At 44.7% G+C, this 23,034-nt stretch overlaps 1 protein-coding gene across 2 annotated transcripts in view; it reads right to left on the reverse strand.

Moving 5' to 3' along the window:
* AMER1 (APC membrane recruitment protein 1) overlaps nt 1–23,034 on the reverse strand; it is a 63,007-nt gene that overhangs the window by 33,934 nt on the left and 6,039 nt on the right. Inside the window, exon 2 of one of the 2 annotated variants that reach the window (XM_038587558.1) lies at nt 5,881–17,599. The exons of the other annotated variant lie outside the window; for it this stretch is intronic. Coding sequence (XP_038443486.1) covers nt 14,108–17,500 — 3,393 coding nt within the window. The 5' untranslated portion in view covers nt 17,501–17,599 and the 3' untranslated portion in view covers nt 5,881–14,107. Of the gene's footprint in view, nt 1–5,880; nt 17,600–23,034 lie in introns of those variants that run through there. 2 annotated transcript variants of the gene reach the window in all.

Below are 23,034 nucleotides of genomic sequence, written 5' to 3' on the forward strand. Positions count from 1 at the left end.
CTTTTCATGTGTCTGTTGGCCATTGCTTTTAACTTTAATCCACCTGATTAAGTTAGGCCAAAAATTCTGACCTGCCATTGTGGGCTGTGATTCTAATGTCAATGTAGTTTTAAGTGTTTGCAATATTATTCAGATCTGTCCCATGTCTGTGCCACCCAGTGGCCAGTTTGGGATTTAGGTGGACATCAAACTTGTAGTTCAGTTCTCAAAGTCTTTATTGTGTTTACCATTTAGGATCAGATCTATACAAATATAGCTCTTGGGTAAGCCCATATAATTTATGGGATAAATTTCTTAAGCACCCACTTTTCTGTGATTTCTACAATACATTCTAGATCCTAAGAGCTCTGCTTCCTGGTTGCCTAGAAAGAAGCCTGTGTTTTAGAAAAACAACAACAGAGGAATCATTGCTGGATCAGTCTTCTGGTCTCCTTTCCCAAGATGCCTACTGCCATTTACTTATTATCCTCAGATAGCTGCTTCACTCAGTCTCTATAGGGTTTTCAGTGGAAAAGACAAAAATTGGTGGAAAAGACAGGGTGGAATATATTTAAACCATCTTAACCAGAACCAGAATTTCACAGATATTTAACAGGTAAACTATCTAGACTTTGGTGATGAATTACATGTAGAATATGAGGGAAAATGAAAGGAGTCTTAGGTATACGTCAAGATTTCTGTCATGGGTGATTGGATAGTGTTATCATTAACCAGGATAAGAAGTTTTACAGGTAGGGCAACTTTATGAAAAATCCTGCACATTAGCAAAATGATTCCAAACTCTTTTTTTCTTCATAGAAACATTGAAAAATTCACCAGAAATTGTCTGAATAAACTTTTTCAGAGTTTAGGAAAATAATCAAGGGATTAGCAAACAAGTGAATTCTGAATCAAAAAACAAATACCTTCAAAATGGCATGAAAGTTTTATGGCCTTTTTACTCACTCCTATTCCCTCTCCAATGTAGCAGTGGTTTTGGTATTAAAGGAGTGGAAGTCTGGTTCCTAGTTCCTGTTCACAAATCAGGGGGAGCAGAGAAGACTATTTGCAAACTATTGCATACGTTTATTCTGACATACCTGGGGGAAACCCAAAGGATCAATGCAAGATGCTTATCTTGATTTTACATAATTCAGACAAAGCATCAGACTTTGCACATAAGAGCTGCAAAGCAGATTATAGACTTCAGACATGGAGCAAGATATGATGGCTGGGAACATACAAAAGACTATATAAGGCACAGAGATCTTGAGGGGAGACTTTTTGGGAAATTATGACATCCAAAAGCAGTCATATATGTGGGGAAATTTAGAAGCTATGTACGTGTCTTGGAAAGATGCAGACTCAAAAAACACGAGATGAGACATTAAGCAGGCTGATCCTTAGGTTCAGAGCAAACCTAACTCAGTTATAGGAGTGACACAGCACAGGGAGAATCTACAAAGACTCTGTCTGAGAGGTTTGTGTTTTTTCATGCTTCTCATTTTTTCTTTGTTTGAGCTCCTGAGATTCAATAAAACTTCTGTCAACACATTAGTGGAAAAAAAATTCAGTTATCACACACAAGTTATAATCTGTGGAAAGTTTGAAAAGTTTTTAAAAAGACAAACACAGTCTTCATTAATCAAATAAAAACCAGCAAACGCCTTTTTAATTTTTTTTTATTGGAGTTCAATTGCAAAAATAGCATAACACCCAGTGCTCATCCCACCAAGTGCCCCTCTCATTTCCCATCGCAGTCACCTCAAACCCCCCCACCCCCCCGCTTACCTCCCCTTCCCCTACCCCTTGTTCATTTCCCAGAGTTGGGTGTCTCTTATCTTTTGTCACCCTCACTGATATTTTCTTTTTTTTAATAATAATAAATTAGTTTTTATTGGTGTTCAGTTTGCCAACATACAGAATAACACCCAGTGCTCATCCCGTCAAGCGCTCCCCTCAGTGCCCGCCACCCAGTCACCCCCAACCCCCGCCCTCCTCCCCTTCCAACCACCCCTACATCGTTTCCAAGAGTTAGGAGTCTCTAATGTTCTGCCTCCCTTTCTGATATTTCCCACCCATTTCTTCTCCCTTCCCCTCTATTCCCTTTCACTATTATTTATATTCCCCAAATGAATGAGACCATATAATGTTTGTCCTTCTCCGATTGACTTATTTCACTCAGCATCATACCCTCCAGTTCCATCCCGTCAAAGCAAATGGCGGGTATTTGTCATTTCTTTTTTTTTTTTTTTTTTAAATAAAATAAGGGATCCCTGGGTGGCGCAGTGGTTTAGCGCCTGCCTTTGGCCCAGGGCGCGGTCCTGGACACCCTGGATCGAATCCCACGTCGGGCTCCCGGTGCATGGAGCCTGCTTCTCCCTCTGCCTGTGTCTCTGCCTCTCTCTCTCTCTGTGAGACTATCATAAATAAATTAAAAAAAAAGAAGTTCTTTATAGATCTTGGAAACTAGCCCTTTATCTGATACATCATTTGCAAATATCTTCTCCCATTGTATAGGTTGTCTTTTAGTTTTGTTGACTGTATCCTTTGCTGTGCAAAAGCTTCTTATCTTGATGAAGTCCCAATAGTTCATTCTTGCTTTTTTTTCTTTTGCCTTCGTGGATGTATCTTGCAAGAAGTTACTGTGGCCAAGTTCAAAAAGGGTGTTGCTTGTGTTCTCCTCTAGGATTTTGATGGAATCTTGTCTCACATTTAGATCTTTCATCCATTTTGAATTTATCTTTGTGTATGGTGAAAGAGAGTGGTCTAGTTTCATTCTTCTGCATGTGGATGTCCAATTTTCCCAGCACCATTTATTGAAGAGACTGTCTTTCTTCCAATGGATAGTCTTTCCTCCTTTATCGAATATTAGTTGGCCATAAAGTTCAGGGTCCACTTCTGGGTTCTCTATTCTGTTCCACTGATCTATGTGTCTGTTTTTTGTGCCAGTACCACACTGTCTTGATGACCACAGCTTTGTAGTACAACCTGAAATCTGGCATTGTGATGCTCCCAGCTATGGTTTTCTTTTTTAATATGCCCCTGGCTATTCAGGGTCTTTTCTGATTCCACACAACTCTTACGATGATTTGTTCCAACTCTCTGAAGAAAGTCCATGGTATTTTTATAGGGTTCCCCTTTCTCCACATCCTCTCCAACATTTGTGGTTTCCTGCCTTGTTAATTTTCCCCATTCTCACTGGTGTGAGGTGATATCTCATTGTGGTTTTGATTTGTATTTCCCTGATGGCAAGTGATGCAGAGCATTTTCTCATGTGCTTGTTGGCCGTGTCTATGTCTTTCTCTGCCTCACTGATATTTTCACTCATTTTCTCTCCTTTCCCTTTATTCCTTTTCACAAATTTTTATATTCCCCAAGAAAATGAGACCATATAATGTTTGTCCTTTTCAGACTGATTTATTTCACTCAGCATAATACCCTCCAGGTCCCTCCACGTCGAAGTAAATAGTGGGTATTCGTCATTTCTAATGGCTGAGTAATATTCCATCGTTCCCTTTTCTCCGCATCCTCTCTAACATTTTTGGTTTCCTGGGTGTTATTCCATATGTTGGCAAATTGAACACCAATAAAAAAATAAATGTATTATTAAAAACAAAACCACAATGAGATACCACCTCACACCAGTGAGAATGGGGAAAATTCTCCCATTTTCCTTGTGGGGGTTCCTCAAGGAGTTAAAAATTGATCTGCCCTATGACCCAGCAATTGCATGCTGGGGATTTACCCCAAAGATACAGATGCAATGAAATGCTGGGACACCTGCACCCCGATGTTTCTAGCAGCCATGTCCACAATAGCCAAACTGTGGAAGGAGCCTCGGTGTCCATCAAAAGATGAATGGATATAGAAGATGTGGTTTATGTATACAATGGAATATTACTCAGCCATTAGAAACGACAAATACCCACCATTTGCTTCTATGTGGATGGAACTGGAGCGTATGATGCTGAGTGAAATAAGTCAATCTGAGACGGACAAACATTATATGGTCTCATTCATTTGGGGAATATAAAAAATAGTGAAAAGGAATAAAGGGAAAGAAGAGAGGATGAGTGAAAATATCAGCGAGGGTGACAAAACATGAGAGACACCTAACTCTGGGAAATGAACAGGCGGTGGTGGAAGCAGAGGTGGGCAGGGGGTTTGGGTGACTGGGCGATGGGCAATGAGGGGGGGCACTTGGTGGGATGAGCACTGGGTGTTATGCCATATGTTGGCAAATTGTACTCCAATAAAAACATTTAAAAAATAAATAAAAATATAACATCTTAGTGGTTCTTTACATAAGAATGAAACTGGAACACTTTCTAATACTGTAGACAAAAACAAACTCAAAATGGATTAAAGACCTAATTGTGAGACCTGAAACCACAAAAATCCTAGAAGAGAACATAGGCAGTAATTTCTCTAACTTGGCCATAGCAATCTTTTTCTAGATATATCTCTTTAGGCAAAGGAAACAAAAGCAAAACTGAAGTATTGGGACTTTGTCAAAAAAAGAAAAAAATAAGTTTTGCACAGAGAAGGAAACCATCAACAAAGCAAAAGTAAATTTACTGAATGGAAAAGGATATTTACAAATGATATATGAAATAATGTGTTAATACCCCCCAAATATAAAGAATTTTCACAACTCAACACAAAAAAAACAATTCAATTAAAAAATGGGCTTAGGACATTAATAGACATTTATCCAAAGAAGATATACATATAGCTAACAGACACATGAAAAGATGCTCAACACCACTCATCATCAGGGAAATGCAAATCAAAACCACAATGAGATATCATCTCATACCTGTCAGAATGGCTAAAAATTAATGACACAAAAAATAACAAGTGTTGGCAAGGATATGGAGCATAGGGAACTGTTGTGCACTGTTGGTGGGAATATAAATTGGTATAGCCACTGTGGAAACAGTATGGAGTTTCCTCAACAAATTAAAAATAGAAATATCGTATGATCCAGTAATTGCACTATTAGATATTTACTGAGAGAGAATGAAAACAGTAATTTGAAAAGTTATCTGTACTTCCATGTTTATTGCAGTATTATTTACAATAGCCAAGATAAGGAAACAACTTATGTGTTCACTGATGGATAAAGATGTAGTGTGTGTGTGTGTGTGTGTGTGTGTGTGTGTGTGTATGAATATTATATAGCCATAAAAGGGATAAGTTCACACCATTTGTGACAATGTGGATGGACCTAGAGGGTAAGTAAAATAAATCAGACTGAGTAAGACAAGTACCATATGATTTTACTTATATGTGGAATCAAAACAAAACAAATTAGCTAAAAAACAGAGTCATACTTCTAGATATACAGAACAAACTGATGGTTGCAAGAGGGTAAGGGAGTAGGAGAATAGACATAGGAGAATGGGCAAAATGGGTGAAGATGAATTGGAGATAAAGCTTCCAGTTATGGAATAAATGAGACAGGAATAAAAGTTACAGCATAACGAATATAGTCAATGAAATTGTGATAGTGTTGTATGGCAACAAATGGTAGTTACACTTGTAGTGAACATAGTATAACATATAAAGATTTTGAATTGCTATTTGTACACTGAAATGAATATAACATTGTGTGTCAACTATACTCAAATAAGGAAAAATTAGTTAAAGAAAGAAGGCACATCCTGGGCATTAAAACTGCCCCAGGAATCTATGCCAGCGGAGGCGAGCAGGAAAAGGACAGATGGCATAGGAAGAATTTAAGCATCAAAAGGGGAAGGGTAAAAAAAGGACTGAAGCTTGAGATTCTATGTTCTCCAGCCCTCTCATTTACAGATGAATAAACTGAGGTTCTGAGAAATCACCCAAATTTCCATCAGTTGCAGACAGAGCAGGGACTAATATCATGGTGTCCTCAATTCTAGGACAGTGAATTTTTTTTCAATAAAGCAGTATTTTTGTGGCAGGGTGATTTCCAGAAATATTCACATTTTTGTGTGTGTGTGTGTGTGTGTGTGTGTGTGTGTGTTGTCCCTCTATGTCCTCACTTCCTATCTTCCTGCTCTTTGGAATCCCCTAACAGACCTCTTGCAACAGGGATTTCACAGTGTAGAAAGCAGAAGCAAGCTTAGGTGACCAAATATTCTTTTATAAAAGCCTGAAAATCTCATTGATTATATACTATCATAAAGGAAAAGGAAGAGGCATTGTAAAGCCCAAAGGGAAAAAAATAGGAGAGATCCCTACCCCTCCCAGCCCTACCGAGAATGGAAGAGTATGTCTGAGGCAGCAGGAACTCAAACACTGATTGAGTGCAATTCCTCAAGGATGGGGAGGGGATGGCTCTAAGGAGGGAAGCAGAGTTTATATTCCTAAGGCTCTCAGCTTTCCTTCTCCTACTGCTGGCATGGAAAATGAGGGTGTCAGTAGTGATTGGAATAGGTTAAAGATTAGTTGCCCTCACCCTAATTAATGGGTACCACAAATGTACCCTGAATTCCAGTTTTACCCTTGAAGGAGTCCTCAGTCATGACTGACAGAATTTTCTGCTTCTCTGTTAGGATAGGGAGTTTGAAGTCAGAATTTAGTTACAAAACAAAACAAAGTACTATTTATTACCTACCCACATCTTAGTTTGTGGACAGATAGATGCTTATTCCATTTTTGTTTCCTTGGAGAACATAACAGTACTTTTAATCTTGGGATTTCTGGCCAGGCAGATCATCCACTTCCTGTTAGCAATGGGTGCTGCACAGGAGCCTTTGAGAAACCTCATCAGATGCTCCATGTACTGAGAGAACAACATGGAAAATGTGCTCAGGCATCCAAAGAGAGAAAGTGGAAAAGCAGGAAAGAAACTGAAGGAGAGGAGGAGAGCAGCCTTCAAGAGCCCACCAGATAGCAGCTATTCTCCCAGAGAAAGAGACTGTTTCCCATTGTGCCTATTAAGTGATTTATAATTAAGTACCTCTTCATAAGGTGGTGCTCCAATTGTCATCATGTTTCCCAGACCACTTATTAACAGGTTTAAGGGGGTCTACCTGGCTGGGAACAATTCCCAGAGATCCAAGGCTAGGGGTGGGAGTAGGGGGAAGGGAGTCCTTTCTTGGGCTTACAAGGGCCTCTGATCTAGGCTTGGAGCTGGGAGACTGTTCTGGGCTCAGTGGAATAAGGAAGCAGCCAGAGGTCCTCTTTAGTTTTAGGATGCTATTACTTCGGGCTTGCTGCTGAAGTCATTTCTGGGATTTATTCATCCTTAACATCCCTAATGTGCAACTAACCTGAAGCTTCACTACAAGTATGATAGAAAAATGGAGATTTGGAGTCCACTTATCTGTCTGTGTGAACTTTGGTAAGAGTCTTAACCTTTCTGAGGCTCAGTTTTCTCTTCTTAAAATGAGACATCCTAAAATGTACATAACAACATTAACCTCATAGAGTTAAAGATTGCACAAGATGACATGATTAAAGTGTCTAGTGCCTGCACATATCAATGATATAATTCATTTGGTGATGGATGAATTATTAGCAGTGATCTTTTCCATCATATCTTCCACCCCTACCTGCCCATTCTGTTTCTCATCTTGACTTACAGTCGATGTACTCTATTACCATGAGCAAATCATTTCACTTTCCCATGGCTCCTTTCCCACCTCTATAAAGTGGGGATGAGATCTTCTGCCTACCCACATGCATCAGGGACCTTTTAAAAGATAATGGAGATGAAAGGAGGTTGCAGATTAGAAAGTGCTACCCTCTGGTCCCTTGCTTTTATTGGCCAGGTCTGGATCCCAGAAGCTAAGCATCCCAGCTAAAGTGTAGGAATTATCCAGAGAAAGAACATGGTCAGTACGGCCTAGAACCCACTGGGGGTGGGGGCAGTGGGGAGCTAGTAGCTTACCCACAGTGTCATCCAAAGGCTTGTACTAAGATATTTTTTCTGTCGGATTTATATCTGTTCTAAACAGATACTAGGAACAAAGGCCTGTTCACCAGGCACAACCCCAGTCCTTAAGCAGACTAGAGAACAACACTGGAGCTGACCAAGGTGGGTTTGGTTTCTTGGTGATCCAAAGAACCCTCCACCAACATCTCTCCACTGACATCCCCTTCCAGTATTGCAAAGGGCTCCCCAGAGGGTCACAGCCATCAGTCACAGCAGAACACAAAAAGCTCTTACCACTCATCTTGTCCAGCAGGTCCAATGCACCTGTTATGTGGGATCCACACCACAGAAAATAACTCCATCCCAGGCCAACTGAGTCAGAAAGGGGTGAGGAGTGCTGGATTTAGGCAGTTGAGAAAGTTCTATAGGTTATTCAGTGGTAGCCCAGTCCTCTGACTGGCATATGGAAACTAGCCTAGTAAAATCTATGCCCATGCCACCCACATATTATTGATGGGGAAACTAAAACTCAGAAGGGATTTTCCCAAACCCAACTGATTAATGAGGGATGAAGATTAAGGCAGAAATTTAGGCTTCCCATACTACAAAACTACTTGAATTTCCAATGGATGTAATAAGACCTTCCTAAAAGGTCTTGCTACAAAAGCTCTCTGAGCAACCATGACCCCATTCCTTCCATGGCAGGCAATTCAACATCTATGGATTATTAACTCCCCTCCCAGGAGCTTCTCTCTTTTCTCTCTCATTAAATTGCTTTTATTTTGGGTTTGCTTGATTCATGAGGTACTGGGGGCCACAAACTTCTTTTCTAGTCTGGGAAGGGACCCCAGGGAGCTTTCCTATGTGTCTGTGGCGACAGACTACAGTCTATAGCAGTTTCAAGCAGAGACTATTTTAGGTCTTCTGGCTTGGGCATGGCAATTGGGATTAACTCAAAGGAGCCCACTAGCAGGTGTCAGAATCCCTTGCTTATCAGGAGCCAAGGGTAAAACACATTTTTCCCACTCAACCCCATAGTTGAATCAGTAGAGCAGGCAGCTGCCCAGGCAGCATCTTTGCCCATAAACCTAGGTGAGGAATGCCATTTCTGAAGCTTGGCTGGGGAGTCCCACCATTGGTCTTATCCTTTTCATGGAGTCATCAGTAGGAAGTTGACACCTCTGCCTCCTGGCTGGTGGAGATGCCAGCACACTTGCATTAACTGAGGCTAATTTTAGAAGTGCTAACCAGCCTCTGGCAGTTCTCAAAATGTGAAAAGTGTGATGGAGAGATTACCAACACATCATCAGACATATGGAGGGCATGACTTGGATAAAAAACTGGTTTCCCATACTTTTAGTTTCAGGTCTGGCTTCTGTTTCCCCAATGGATGACCCCACCCCCTCACAGCCTTTTTGCTTTTTCCATCTCCCTTCAAGGGCAAACTCAACAACCATGGGTCACAGGTATGCTGCTGTGGAACAAACCACAAAAATGCACTTTTGTGATGGGGAAGGGTCCTTCTTGAACCCAGTTTATTAGCATTCAGCAAAAGAAATATATGTTGTTACAAATAGGCAGTGCATCAAGATATCCAGGTGTCAATGAGAGCTAGGATTGGAGAAGTCACAATCCAGACAATTACGTGATATCTCAGGGATAAGGAAAGGGAAACTAGGGCACATCCAGGGATCATGCTCCCCATTTTACACTGGGAGAGAAAAACTCTTACACTTGGGGTGGGTATGTACTGCAGTTACCAATTTCTTCCCTCTGTCCTCCAGCCATTTTATTTAATGTGACTTAAATATACATTCCTGGTTTCTTCTCCACTCCGCTCCCATCTACAGCAGGGAAAATAAGCACCAATAGTAACAGGAATAGTAAATCCCTGCCTCTTGGGATGCCTGGGTAGTTCAGTGGTTGAGCGGCTCAGGGAATGATCCCGGGACCCCAGGGTCCCGGGTTCGAGTCCCACATTGGGCTTCCCGCATGGAGCCTGCTTCTCCTCTCTCTGCCTGTGTCTCTGCCTCTCTGTGTATCTTTCATGAATAAATAAAATATTTTTAAAACTCCCTCCCTCAGTAGGCCAACCCTCACACATACACATGCCATGTGGATTTTCTTCTTTGGAGTGACTGTAGGATAGAAAAGTGGGAATCAGACCAGCAATCCATTACCCTCATAATCACTGTTCCCCCAGTGAACTGGAGCAGGACAGGGGAGGAGGAATGGTGGTAGGGAGATAGATACCCCCAAAGCAGCAAGAGGGGTCAAGGAGTTCTCCAACATCTCTTCTGGGCAAATGTCACAATCAACTGAGCTATTTGGAAAGCTTCACACAAGGGTTTCCCCAATGAGGTGGTTGAAGCATCACCATCGGTCTCCTCGGCTTCTTAGGGAGAAAGGGCATGATAGAAACTCCATGTACTCCCCACTGGGTGGAGAATGTCCCCAAAATGCTCCTTTGGAGAAATTCAGTATGACAGCACAACATAGGGACTTATTTCAAAATGAAAGCATAAAACATAAAAATAACAGAAAGAGAGACAGAGAGAGAGACAGAGACAGAGAGATGGGTTCTTCCAGAAAGTCTACATGTAGGGAAGGCGTAGGGCTCGATAGAAAAAATAAAGCCATAAAACAACATCTATCTACCAGGTTCTCCATGCCTGAGTCACCTGGCATTTGTCATAGTACCTGGGAATCTTTTGTTATCCCTATCATGGAGGGAGGGGATGGACACATTGAGGTGAGGAGACGGGAAAGAGGGCCCTAGGCAGTTGAGATACCAGCCCTCTGCACAAGCAGCAGCAATTTCTGTGTCATCTTTGTTTTGTTTAAAACTGTAAACAGCACCACTTAAAAATAAAATATATCAGAAAAGAACAATTGATACATTGTTTTCCATGAATATAAAATGCAAACAATACAAAAATAGATAATTGACTTTTGAGATATATATATATATATGTATGTGTGTGTATATATATATATATGTATATATATATATATATATATAAAACAACTTATATGCAACATACACATGGGTAAACTTGAAGTCTCCCTGCTAAATCCCCCATGCCTCCCTCTAGCAATTGGGCCCAGGAGCTAAGTGTGAGTGGGGTGGTAGTACTGACAAGGGTGGGAAAGTTGCTGACAACAGGATGAGAGGAACACACTCTGGGTGTAGGAAGCTACTTCCCTGCTTGATACAGCACTAAGGAAGGAGAGAGACTAGTGTTGACCAAAGCTTTTGGCCCAGGAGGCTCATGGACAGGTGCTCAAGATGGGTGCCCCATGGCAGGGCTTTCTTGAAGGTGTTAAAACACTAAGAAACTGGTAGCCCTGAAAGAAGCCTGCTATTTGGACTTCTCTATCCAGTCACTGGTTCCCCAAGGATTGGCCTCATCTGAGAATTCTCAGGTCAGAGCTGTCTGACACTAGATTAGCCTGATGGGTAGCAAGATGATGGCAAACACCTCCTCTCAAGTCATCTTTCCTTAAATCACAACCACAAGCATGATCCCAGGACTTTACAATGCAGACATGTTGTTCATCTGGACACAGCCTAAGATATGTGGGCTTGACATCAATACCTTTAGTAGTCCAGGGCATACCTGGTGTCAGCCAAGCAAGCACTGGCTATCTTTGGGGAGAGGCCTGGTTGGTTCTCCCATTGTCAATCTGTGCTGCCATCACACGTTCCCAGCTAGATCTTCCTTCCTCTTCTAGGCTGCAGCTGGGATTTGAACGTGAACTATTTGGATATAGAGTAAGACTCAAAGGAGCCTGCTTCTGCAGCCATGTACCCTGATTATACCACTTCTGGTGGTGAGAATCCTGTCCCTGGGCTGGCAAGGACATTGAAATGGCTTGCAGGCAGCAATGTACAAACCATGACATGTTGCTCAGTTCTAGGCCCTACTCCTTCGGAAGCCCAACAGAGTGTATCAGTACAATGGCTGTTCCCCTCAGGGGCAGCACCTCTCTTATTTCTCTCTTTTCAATGAGAGAAGCCCTCTGCCCTTGGCCAAAGGCTGACCACCTACTTTTTCTCTTCTTAGATAGGCTGGAGGCCCAGCAGGCTCTGGAGGCTGGTGATGGCTCTACTACCTGCTGTGGCTGGCACAGTCCACATACAGATAGGAGTTGAACTGCCCTGAAGGCCAAGCAGAGAGAAAGGAGGCAAGTAGTGGGATTTCCCCTGTTGTAAAGGCATTTGGTGTTTACTTCCTGCCAAACAGCCAGGCCTATTTCAGCCCCACCCTCCCAGGGCAGCTTTGATAAGAGGCCAGACAGTTGGAATTTGGGCACTTCTCTCCTAATGCTGTGCTTGGGGTGAGGGCCTTCCTTGTGCTCTTTCTCCAAATCCATGATTTATGTATTTCTTCACAATGCAAACAGCCTGGAGAGTTGGACTAGGCCCCTTGAGCAGTGGTGTTAAGTATAAACTCATTTGGTACTTCCAGTGGGTAAAGCTTTTATCAGAGGTTTGCTTTTTGTGGGAAGAAGCACTACCAACCCTAATCTGAGAAATGGTGATAAAAACCAGCACAAATACATTTCCTGGCCAAGGGGAAGTTTGCCATAAATTTTGCTCCCTTGACTCAGAGGCCAACATTCTGTTCACAAGAGCCCAGTTGCCCTCCTCTCTTAACAGGCATAGAGATAAGTGGGGTAAGGGACAGGGGTAGGGAGGCAAGCATTATAATTTAGGTCAACACATCCAGGCAAAAAATGTCTCATATTCTATTTCCAAAAAAGAAATTAAAAATAATTTTTCTCTTCTTGATTAATGAGAGGTTGAGTCTGGTTAGATTAAACTGTTGCAATGTCTTCCTGACAGCAACTCTTCCTCACCAGTATTTCCCAGCTAGTTTAACATGAAAACTGTGGATGCAGAAGAGTGCACCATTCACTCCATAAAGGGCATGGAGTGAATGCAAATCAGAATCCTGTAGCTTGGTAGAGTGAGGGCAGGTCATAGTCTTTCCTCTTAAGAAGGCCAGTCCTTTGAGGATGCTAAGGACTTGGCTAATTAGAAATGAAAGCTCTTTAGAGAGACCAGAATAGCAGCCTAGATGCTTTTGGTATCCTGTTTCTTGAGAGTGCTAGCCTGGTGTCTCTGGAGCCTCTTTACAGCATCCAAATGAAGGGGTGGGCAAAGGTTGAGGAACTTTTTCTCTTCTAAGAAGCTGGGTTACCTTGAGCTCTGCAATGTTGAAAATTCTCTCCTGCCAGCAGGGACAAATGGATCTCCTTTTCCTATCCTTCCCTTGCAAGCTGCAAGAACCCTGACACCCTATAGCCAAGCCTAATTTAGGCCACTTCTCTTCCTGTATCTCAGTTAAAACAATATTTTCCTTGTGAAGAAATTATTAAAATTTCCTTTGGAGTAAAAAAAAATTCAAGTGACTGCAACTCAGGCATCACAAGCCAAGAAAAGAAGGAAAAAAAATCCCATCACTCCACAACTCAAGACTTATGGTAGTATCTACAATAGAGCCCTAATTTGTCTTATGTTTGTAACTGAATGAATTTGATTATTCCATTAAGTGGATAGCATTTTTGTCTTTAACCTAAGCTATGGCAGACCAGATTAAAAGGCCCCCATCTGGTTACAATGACAAAGTCCACAGCAATAGGCAGTGAAACACATGCTACTTGATCCTCTCTAAGGGCAGCTAGCTGGGGTGAATAGATTATAATCATCTGATGTAATGGTGAAAGCTATGCCAAGACTGAAGGAAGTGGGGGTGGGGAGGATCTGTACCATTATTTCACATTGTTAACAGCAAACAAGCCCCCTGTCCTCAAGTAGAAAGCAGTGCAGACCTGGCTGCTCATCAGTGGTTCATCATTCACTGTGTGTGTGTGTGGGGGGGGGGGGTGGCAGGGGTACTAAGCCTGTGTCAAGGATGCATGCTATATATATAATCACTAACTGGGCAACTGGAATAGGCACAAAAGTATAGCATCCCAAAAAACCCTACGTGGGTAACAAGAAACCCCAAAAGGAAAAGCTGGAGCACAGAGCAAGAGCAGCCTCCTAGGGCAGATGTACTCAAGCTGAATGTGACCACAGATTGGCAGAAGAGGGAAGTGGGAAAACAAAGGCAAAAACTCATTGGAGCTTTCCTTGGCCAAAAGGATTTTCAAGTTAAATAGCAACCCCCACCACCCACCCCTCTGCCCAACCCCTGTTCCCCATTCACATGCTCAGGCCCCATGCCCCCACTCCAGAATAGATAATGACTACTCAGCTAGCTTTCCATTCACAGCAGTGGAGTAGCTGGTGGGAAGGGGGAGAGAGGCACCTTGCTCAGCCATCTCCTTTGATAGGTCAAGGCTGGAAACCTTACAGTGAATGGGTTGAGGTTGTTGGGGCTCAGGCTGGACCCTGGGCAGCTGAGGGATGCCATGAGTGATGCCCACAGGCTTGGCCTGGGACAGAGGACTGGAGCTGAAGCCTCCAGAACTGGAAAAGCAATTGGGCTCATCAATAGGCAGCAGCATATCTTGAGGCCTGGCCCTCACACTCTGAAAGGCCTGTGGCTGCAGGTTATAACAAGAGACCATAGGCAGGGGTAGGTACGAAGGCCGAGATAGCTGAGGCCTGGATATCCCAGGTACCCTTGGCTCTGGCCCTGGTACTGACAACAACATTGACATGGCCACAGGAGGTATGCAACAGGCTGTCTGCTCATATGGAGACTGGCTAGAAGACCCATCCAACTGGCTGGGACTTATCCAGGCAGGACCTGGCCCCACTGGGAGAGGACAGGGAGCCCAGGCAGACCAGTCGTAGGCCCCTGGTGGTTCAGTATAAAGGGACAAAGGACTGTCTCGACCCCATTCTTCCTCTTCTTCTTCTTCATTTGAATCTTCCTGCTGAGCCTGAAGCTCATCAGACACTATGTATCCCTGGGCAGGGCGGGAATTGGAAAGCTCCAGCTCCAAGGTCTCTGCAGTGTCCAGGGAGCGACTCCTCCTGTTGAGGGCCATAGCAGCAGGTGGAGGTCGAGGGTGCATGCCAGGCAGTCCCAAATAGCGAGGGAGACTGCTCACACCCCAGGGAAGACCTTGGTAGAATCGGCTGTGGTAGTTGTTGAATGTATGTTTCTGGTAGTAGCCCAACTCAAAAGCTTCCAAGGAGGCTGCAAGGTCTTCATTGTGGAACTCAGGATGCTCTTCACACTTGCCTTCCCCCTCCCGTTCCACATCAGCGATGTCAAAAGTCACCATAGGGGGCAGTTCAGGAAGGTTTTGAGCGAAGGATGAGTCAGAATCAGAGCTGCAGGACATGCTGGAGAAGAGGTTCCCGCTGCTGGTAAACTCCACAAGGGCCTGTGAGAAGCTCACTGTGGCATTCCCTTCCTTTTCAGCCTCCTCTTCCTCTGGCTCCTCAGAGGGTGAATAAGTAGGGTAGGCCCTCCTGGGAGATCCTCCAAAGTTTGCTTCTTGCATGTCTGGCTCAAACATAGCATCACTTTGGAAGAGCTGCATCAGACAGGTACTTTGATCTTTCTTGGAGCAGATTCCCTCAAAACGCTTCTCCAGAGGACGGAAGTCCCTCCAGTCTGGCTCACTGCTTGCAGTGGCAGGGAAAGCTGAGGTGGTTGCCCGATGAGATGTCTGAGAGGCCCCTGATGCCCCTGCTACCAGGCCCATCACTGATGATGGGCCTAAGGGCCTCATATGATATTCTATGATGGGCTTCTCCTGCCAGGCCTGAACCTCTCGGACTTGAGCCTCTTGAGCATGGGCCTCCCGGACCTGGGCTTCCCTGGCATAGGCCTCTCGGGCTTGGGCCTCTCTGACATGAGCTTCTCGGACATGGGTCTCTCTGGCATGAGTTTCTTGGGTATAGGCCTCCCTGGTGTGAATCTCTTGGGCACATGCCTCCTGGGCCTCTCGGGCCTCAAGCTGCTCTCGCCGAAGCTCCCAACACAACAACTGTTTCTGGATAGTCACTAGCCGTTCTTCCTCTGTCTCCATTGCCCCAGGTGGCCTAGAGGAAGAAAAGAGCTCAAAGTTCAAGAAGGGGTCAAATATCTCAGAGCTGTGACCATGGAGGTCATAAAGACAGTCATCCACAGGTGGGGAGGTCTCAAGACTATCATCTGGCTCATAGAACTCATACAGGGCATCTCCACTGTAACTGTCTCGGGGAAGGCAATCCCTGCGGATAAGCCCCAAGGCCTCACCTGAATCATCCTCAAATCCAGGTGTTGTGGAGTCATAATAACCCTCATCACTATTGGGGGCAGACTCTTGCTGGTCACTCTGAGGAGTCAAAAGTTCCCCAGGAGCTAAGCCAGGATAAGATCGAACTGAGTCAAGGAGCATGTAGCCATGGTGGCCTGGGGATGTGATGGGATGGTAGCTCAAATTCAGATTAGACTTCGGATACATCTGGGCACTTGCCCAGAGATATTCTAAGTCATAATCTTCTTCCTCCTTGACATCCTCTTCTTCCTCCTCTAATTCCACCTCATCTTCCTCCTCTTCCTCCTCCTCATCATCTGGCAAGGCCATCTCCTCTCCACCTCCTTGGTAGGTCACCAGGCAGGAACTTCGCTTGGTCCCATCTCGATTGGCCCTCTGGCCTCCAGAAGCCATGCTGTCTGTCATACTGTCCATGTCTTGCTCTGCTATGATATCACCACAACCTGTCAGTGAGTCAAAACTTTTCAGGGATGTGACATCCCCAAACAAGAGGCTCAGCTGGTCCCCAACAGGGCCATTTGGTGGATTTACCTCTTCTGACACCACTTTCTCCCCTGTTTCTGGACTATGGGGCTCTTCTGGGCCGCTAGCTTCTAAGGTAGGCTTGGGTTGCATAAGTGCTGAAGCACAGGCCTCCACAGATTTTTCTGGATCTTTACAGGCTGTCTTCTCAATGACAGCTGGAAAAGGCTCTGGTACTAAAGAAAGTTTTGACCCAGGAGCATCTTGAGGTTTGGCATTTTCCTTTCTGGGGGCTTGGAGGATATCCTCAGTATGGTGCAGAATGACTGAGCTCACATATTCATGAGGCCTAGCTCTAGCCCCTTCAGGCCCCTTGGCCCTTAACTCACTTTTTTCAGCCCCAGAGACCTTGCTTTTCCGGTGACGGCGGATACTGCTAAAAAAACCTTTCAGGCCTTTCTTTGGCTTGGACAGAGAAAGAGCCTTCTCAGCCTCAGCTTTCTCTGTGGCTCCAGCCACAGATGTCTTGCATCTGGAGTCTGTCTCCAAAACCCCATGGGCACTCTGGGAACTGGGAAGTTGGCAGGATGATTCAGGCAAAGGTAAGGCAAAGCTGGTTCCTTCACTAAAAATGTCTTTAGGGCCATGGGCTGCTTCAGTCAGGCCATCATGAGTCTTGCTCTTGCTAAGACCCTTCCTGGAGATGCTTTTCCCAGAACCTTTGCTTCGCCCCCCTCCAAAGAAACTAGGCAGGGTACAGATGCCCTTCTTGCCACCAAAAAGTTTCATGGCAGTTTTCCTTAGCCTACCTGGGCCAGATGAGGGTGGTTCTGACACTGGCCCTTCTGTTATCTCAGCTGCCTTGTTCTTAGCTCCTTTCTCTGCCCCTTGGTCCTGAGTGTCCATAGAGGCTGATGCTCCTTTGGCCTGAGAAGCTTCATCCTTTCCAGTCTCCATGGTGATGGAGACAACTCAGGTATGTTCAGCTGAAAAAGCAGCCTTCTGGCTTCCAAGCACTGTTATAACATCATCAGTCAGGAAGCATCCCAGTTGGGTCTAGAGAAGATGAGAGAAACAAAGATAGAAAGAGTATACTGGTAAGCAAGCATCTAGGCTGGGTTTGTTTTCACAGATGTCTGTTATTTCAGGCTTGAGTGGAACCAGAAAGAAAATAAATGAAGGGAAAACCTTAATGCATTCCATATGATTGGCTTGCTGGGCCAGCCTCCTCTGGGACCCATGGCAACAAAGTCCTACATTGAACAATAGGCAGCCATCACCCAGCCGCTCATGGGGTTCACTCCCTTCAGGCCACCCTAGGCTCAGGAGAACACTGGGCAGGGAACTGTAGATGTGGGAAATGCCCAGTTGTGCTGACCACAAGAGGAATTATCAAAGGGGGTAGAGTAGGGGGAGGCAAGAAAAGTAGCAGGGAGGTCAGCTCCAATGACAGAATTTTTGAAAACCTGGCAAAATGGCCCATTGAGTCCTCACTGGGCTCTGCAAGACCCAGGCCATTAGTCTGGTTTCTCACTGACATTTTTCCTGGGGCTATATAGAAATGTAGACCTGAAGTTTCACCTCTTTCCCACAGGATCCCTAGATTGCCTATATGCCCATGCTCAGACCTTCAGAAGCCCAGAATAGGAGCCTCATAAATCCACATTCCAGAGCTACAATCCAGGATCTGCTAAAAGCACATTGTGGCCTTGGGGCAAGGCACTCTCCAAACTTCAATATCCTTGGCCTAAGAGGCCTGGCAATACTTCCCCCGCATAGTGGTTATGTGAAGGGTAGGTCTAGGTCAGATTCTCTATTGACTGTCCTGCTAGGAAAAAAATTTTAATGTGGCTCTTGGCAACTGGAGCCCTCATGTTCCACTTTAGAATCATGAGGCCAACTATTTCTTCTCCACTCCTCTCATTATTTTGGCCCCCATATAGCTCCCTATCTAGAAAGGGAACTCCTTGAAGGCAAAACTCCTCGTGATTCATATTCCTGGCCTATAAGTTAGGATCTCAGTGCTACTCATAAATAAGCCTGGTATAAGGCACACCCTTCTGGTCTAGGCTCCCAATCCTCCAAACATCCAAATGCCACAGAGATGTAATAAAAATGACTATCCACCATCCACCTCAACTCATGTCCTTCATCCTAAGTCTTATGTTTTCATTCTAGTGACTATAGCTGGTTGACAGATGGATCAGTGACCAGTCTGCTAAAACCCTACGACCTATTCCTGGAAAGTTCCTCATCACTGTGTCCCCTCTCTGTAGGGTAGCCACCAGCAGACAGGCAGCTAGGGTAAAGAAGGGAGGCAAAACAACTGCTGGGACCCAGAAAGAGACAGGCAAGCCCTGTTGGTGTCCCTGGAGTAGTTTGCCAGCTCATCAACCCTATAATTGGTTGCAAGAGTATTAAGACTCACATATTCACCTGCAGTGGAAGATTACGGACCAGCACTGGGGATGGAGAGAGACCAGCAGCTACCTACCCCTGACCTCATTGGAGGCTCTGATCCTGTCCTGCAAACATTAATTTTGTGTCTTGTGCCTTGGCTTGACACTTGAATCATCAGTGTGACCAGGCTTCCATCAGGACCATTCTGCATAACTGAATATTAAACTTGGAGCAAGGTAATGGCTGGTTATCCAGAAAATAAAAGAGAAAAAATATCATCTGATCCTTTCTCTGCAGAGATCTGCAATGTCATTTGCTCAGGTTAGGTTTTTATTTTTTCTGGATGACTTATTTTTACATGATATTGTTCTAGCTCAGCTCCCTCTCCCCTACCAAGAGTTAGCCCTATAGAAGTGCCCCCCTGCCCCCTCCCAAAATAGACAATCATATACACAACCATTTAGAGTTCTCTCCTCATGGATGAGATGAGAGCAGGGGCCCTATCATCTATCTGAATTCCCCACTTTACAAAGCACAGATGTTTTTACTTCAGCTCTGAAAATTTTGACAGTGTTGTCATTTATGGTGCTAGACATGGGAGAGATGGGACAGCAGTAGTGGAATTATGAAATTGTATTCCTCTCTGTGGAATTTGTGAAATAAACATCTCCTGAATATTTGGTAAGTGATAGACATTGAGCTCAGTTCTACAAAGTAGACCAAGAAGGGGAAACCCCTAACTAATGCTTTTGTGGGAGTGCCTAGGCTAATAGGGACAGGGTCCTAAATATAGGATACACAACATAACACAAGCCTTAATACATTGCTTAAGATGCATGGTAGAGTATTATACTTCATACCTTGTTATCATATCCCAGGATAAATTTGAAAAGCAAAGATAACCCCTGGGTTCAGAAAAGCTACTTTGAGAAGGCATTCACTCTGAACCTTGTCAGACAGGAGTTAGTAGAAATGGCAATGATTTATGGGAGGGGATGAGTGAGACTAGTAAATATGGCTGGGCATCAAGAAAGACCAATGGCCAAGTGGAAAACCTCATGGGCCTAAACATCCTTGTGGATAGAAAGCTGAATTTCCCTGCTAGGTTTGGGGATGGAGTTATGAAGGGAGGGATTATGCAAATTGAATTTAAAAATATTTTACTTATTTATTCATGAGAGACACATAGAGAGAGTCAGAGAGAGAAGCAGGCTCCCTGCAGGAAGTCTGATGCAGCACTGGATCCCAAGACCCCGAGATCATGACCTGAGCCAAAGGCAGACACTTAACCACTGAGCCACCCAGGTATCCCTGGCAAATTGAATCTTAAAGAGGGTTGCTTTTCAGAACCTTGATGCCCTGGCTGGAGGGCAGTTCCTATTGGCCTTCTCTTACCCTTGCTCCTGTGCGCCATTGGGGTAAAAAGCCAGCCTACTACTTCCTACATTGTCCCCTTCCCTGCCACAGGAATCTGCAGTGTGTGTGGAAGGAACCATGAGCTGCAGAGCTGGGTTCCAGGCTATGCCAGGGGACCTTGAATAGGCCAAGACACCCTTCTTAGGCTTGAGCACTTATGAAATGGAGATCACTAGAGTGGTGGTATGAGACTTAGATGGGATAATGGATACCAAACATACTTTATAAACTGTAAAGTGCAGTGTAAATGAGAAAGATTGATATTGCTATTATTATTACCACATTCCAAGTCAGATCTCAGTTTCTTATGAAGTAGTAGACCATGTGTAAAAGGCCATTTATTTGGGAAAGGCATTCACTGTGAGGAGCCCAGGGGACCAGCTGCCTTGGCCATGCTGAGGAGGAGCCAAATGTGAGGGGATTTTAAAAACAGGAGTGTGCATTTATACAAAGTCTTTTGATAAGGGCAATTTTAAAAGCCTTCTACATGTGTGTGGTGGGAGTGGGTGAACTAGGCAGCGGTATCTCTGAGACTGGGATTCTGTCTCCACAACTTCAGGGCCCCCTCCTAAGTAGGACCAGGGTCATCTCTGCTGGCAAGGACCAGCTTTGAAACTATGCTGTCTCCCATTTCCCTAACTTGTCCTTCCCAGGGCCATGTACCTCCCCACAGCCACCCATAATGTCTATGCCTATGCCCCCCACCCAAAGATAGAATAGGAGGTGGCAGGAATCACCCATAGCTGGCATCCCCCTAGCCCAGCCCTACCTAGTTACCTCTGGCCCAGATCCCTTCTCCATACTCCTTGCTACCCTACCTAGTCCCAGTGCTGTCCTTCCCCAATGGGCTATGTGCCTTTATTTGGAGCCACAGAATTGACTGGCCAGGGGAGTGAGGTGGGGCAGAAGGCAAAGGGGCCAGCAAGGGACAGACTCTGCAACCCTTCCAGGTTGTAGCTCACTTCCCTCATGGTTCCTGCCAAGAAAGTGGTACTGCCAAATGCAGAGCCCCTCAACCCTTAGGTTTCTCAACCTATATGACTAAGGGCTACTCTGTGGTCCCTGCAGGGGCTGTTTATTACAGCTGCTGCTATCATGGCAGGGAGTGGGATATGGCCATCTCTGCTCCAAGGACCAGCCTCAGGCCATGCTGGGACCAGTAGAAGGCTGACTACTAGGGCAGAGCTTGTTTCTCCTCCCTTCTTCTCAAAACAGAAGCAGAAGAATAGCCACAAACTTGCCCCAGGTACCCTTCTTAGTGAGTAGGAAACAGCTGCAGCCTGAGCCTTACATATTTTGCTCCCAGCTCAATTTCCTGGGGCTAGCTCAGGCAACTTAGAGTTCAGGGAAGAAGTGTGTGGATTCATGCAGTAGCTCCAGAGGCATGACCTCAACCAGTCATAGTTCCCTAGACCTCTACCAAGTAATTTTCCTGGGGGCAAGCCTACTCTGGACCCATCTTGTCCTTGTGTATGGTGGGGGTGGGGAGGTGGTAACTAAGGAAGCAGTGGTGAGGATAGGGACACCTCCCCCCCAATACACACAAGAGTCAGCCATTTCTGCACTAGAATAGGCTCTGCCTACCTGGGGGGAATCTAGCAAGTTCTTTCAGTTTCCTCAACTGGAAAATGAGGCTATTTTAAGAGTGTCTACCTCTTAAACTACTGTAAGGAACAAAACCAATGTATATCTGTATACCAAATAAAATTCATTATATAGTAGAGGCTCAAAAGCATAGCAACTAATTTTTAAAACATTTTCTTCCAATTATAGTTGGCCAATTTTCCAGCAGCATAACTGCTTGGTTTTTGTAAGTCACCAAAACTCCTTGGGCCTCAGTTGCCCCAAATGGTAAATGAAGGTGACTATGTAGTTATCTCACAGGAGGCTTTAGATGTTCTTTTAGCCAACCTTTGTTTTGATATTCAGGGACCTCCAGTTGAGCACTTGCCTCCAGTTGCCTCCAGTCAGCCTCCAGTCAGCTACTGCTAAAGGTATCAACATGGAAAGAAATGCAAATCAACAGGCAGCCTTCACCCAATGGGACACATAACCAGTTTACAAAGAACTCCCCCACTCCCTCACCACCACCCCCATTTGCCCTTCCCAACAATCCATTAAACAGTCCTGGTGTGATATGGTAACTCCTTGTCACAGAAAAGGAAACTTTCTAGGCTTGGGAAAAGACTTAACTAAGTTCATCCAGTGGGATGGTGACAGAGCCACACCAGCCCTCAGGCTTCTGGAGTTTCCATTGCAATGCCATTTTGCTGCACAGGGCTAATCCCAATCCAAATCCAAGAAGAAAGACTGAGAGCAAGGACTGAACAGGTTTTCCTCACACCTGAAAGCCATCATCTCCCCTTCTCCTTACACCCGTGTCCCAGCTCAGCTGAGCTTTCTCTGAATCATTTCCAGTCCTTGCTTGGCTACCACTGTTTTGGCCCCACCTAGTACATTCCAGAATGCCTGCTGACTTCAGAATCCAAGGGCTGCCAACCCAAAACTGTGGCTGCTCTCCTCATCAGCAACTCCACCACAACCACTCTCAAACTGTGGCACATATGCCTTTATTCTCCTTTTCCTTGGGAGATAAGTTTGAGGGGCCAAAAAAAGGGTCAAAGAGAAACCTGCCACTGGGGACAAAGATGAGAATTTGAGCTACTGCTTAAAGG

The sequence above is a fragment of the Canis lupus genome, chromosome X (assembly GCF_011100685.1).
Source record: "Canis lupus familiaris isolate Mischka breed German Shepherd chromosome X, alternate assembly UU_Cfam_GSD_1.0, whole genome shotgun sequence".
Classification (NCBI taxonomy): Eukaryota; Metazoa; Chordata; class Mammalia; order Carnivora; family Canidae; genus Canis; species Canis lupus.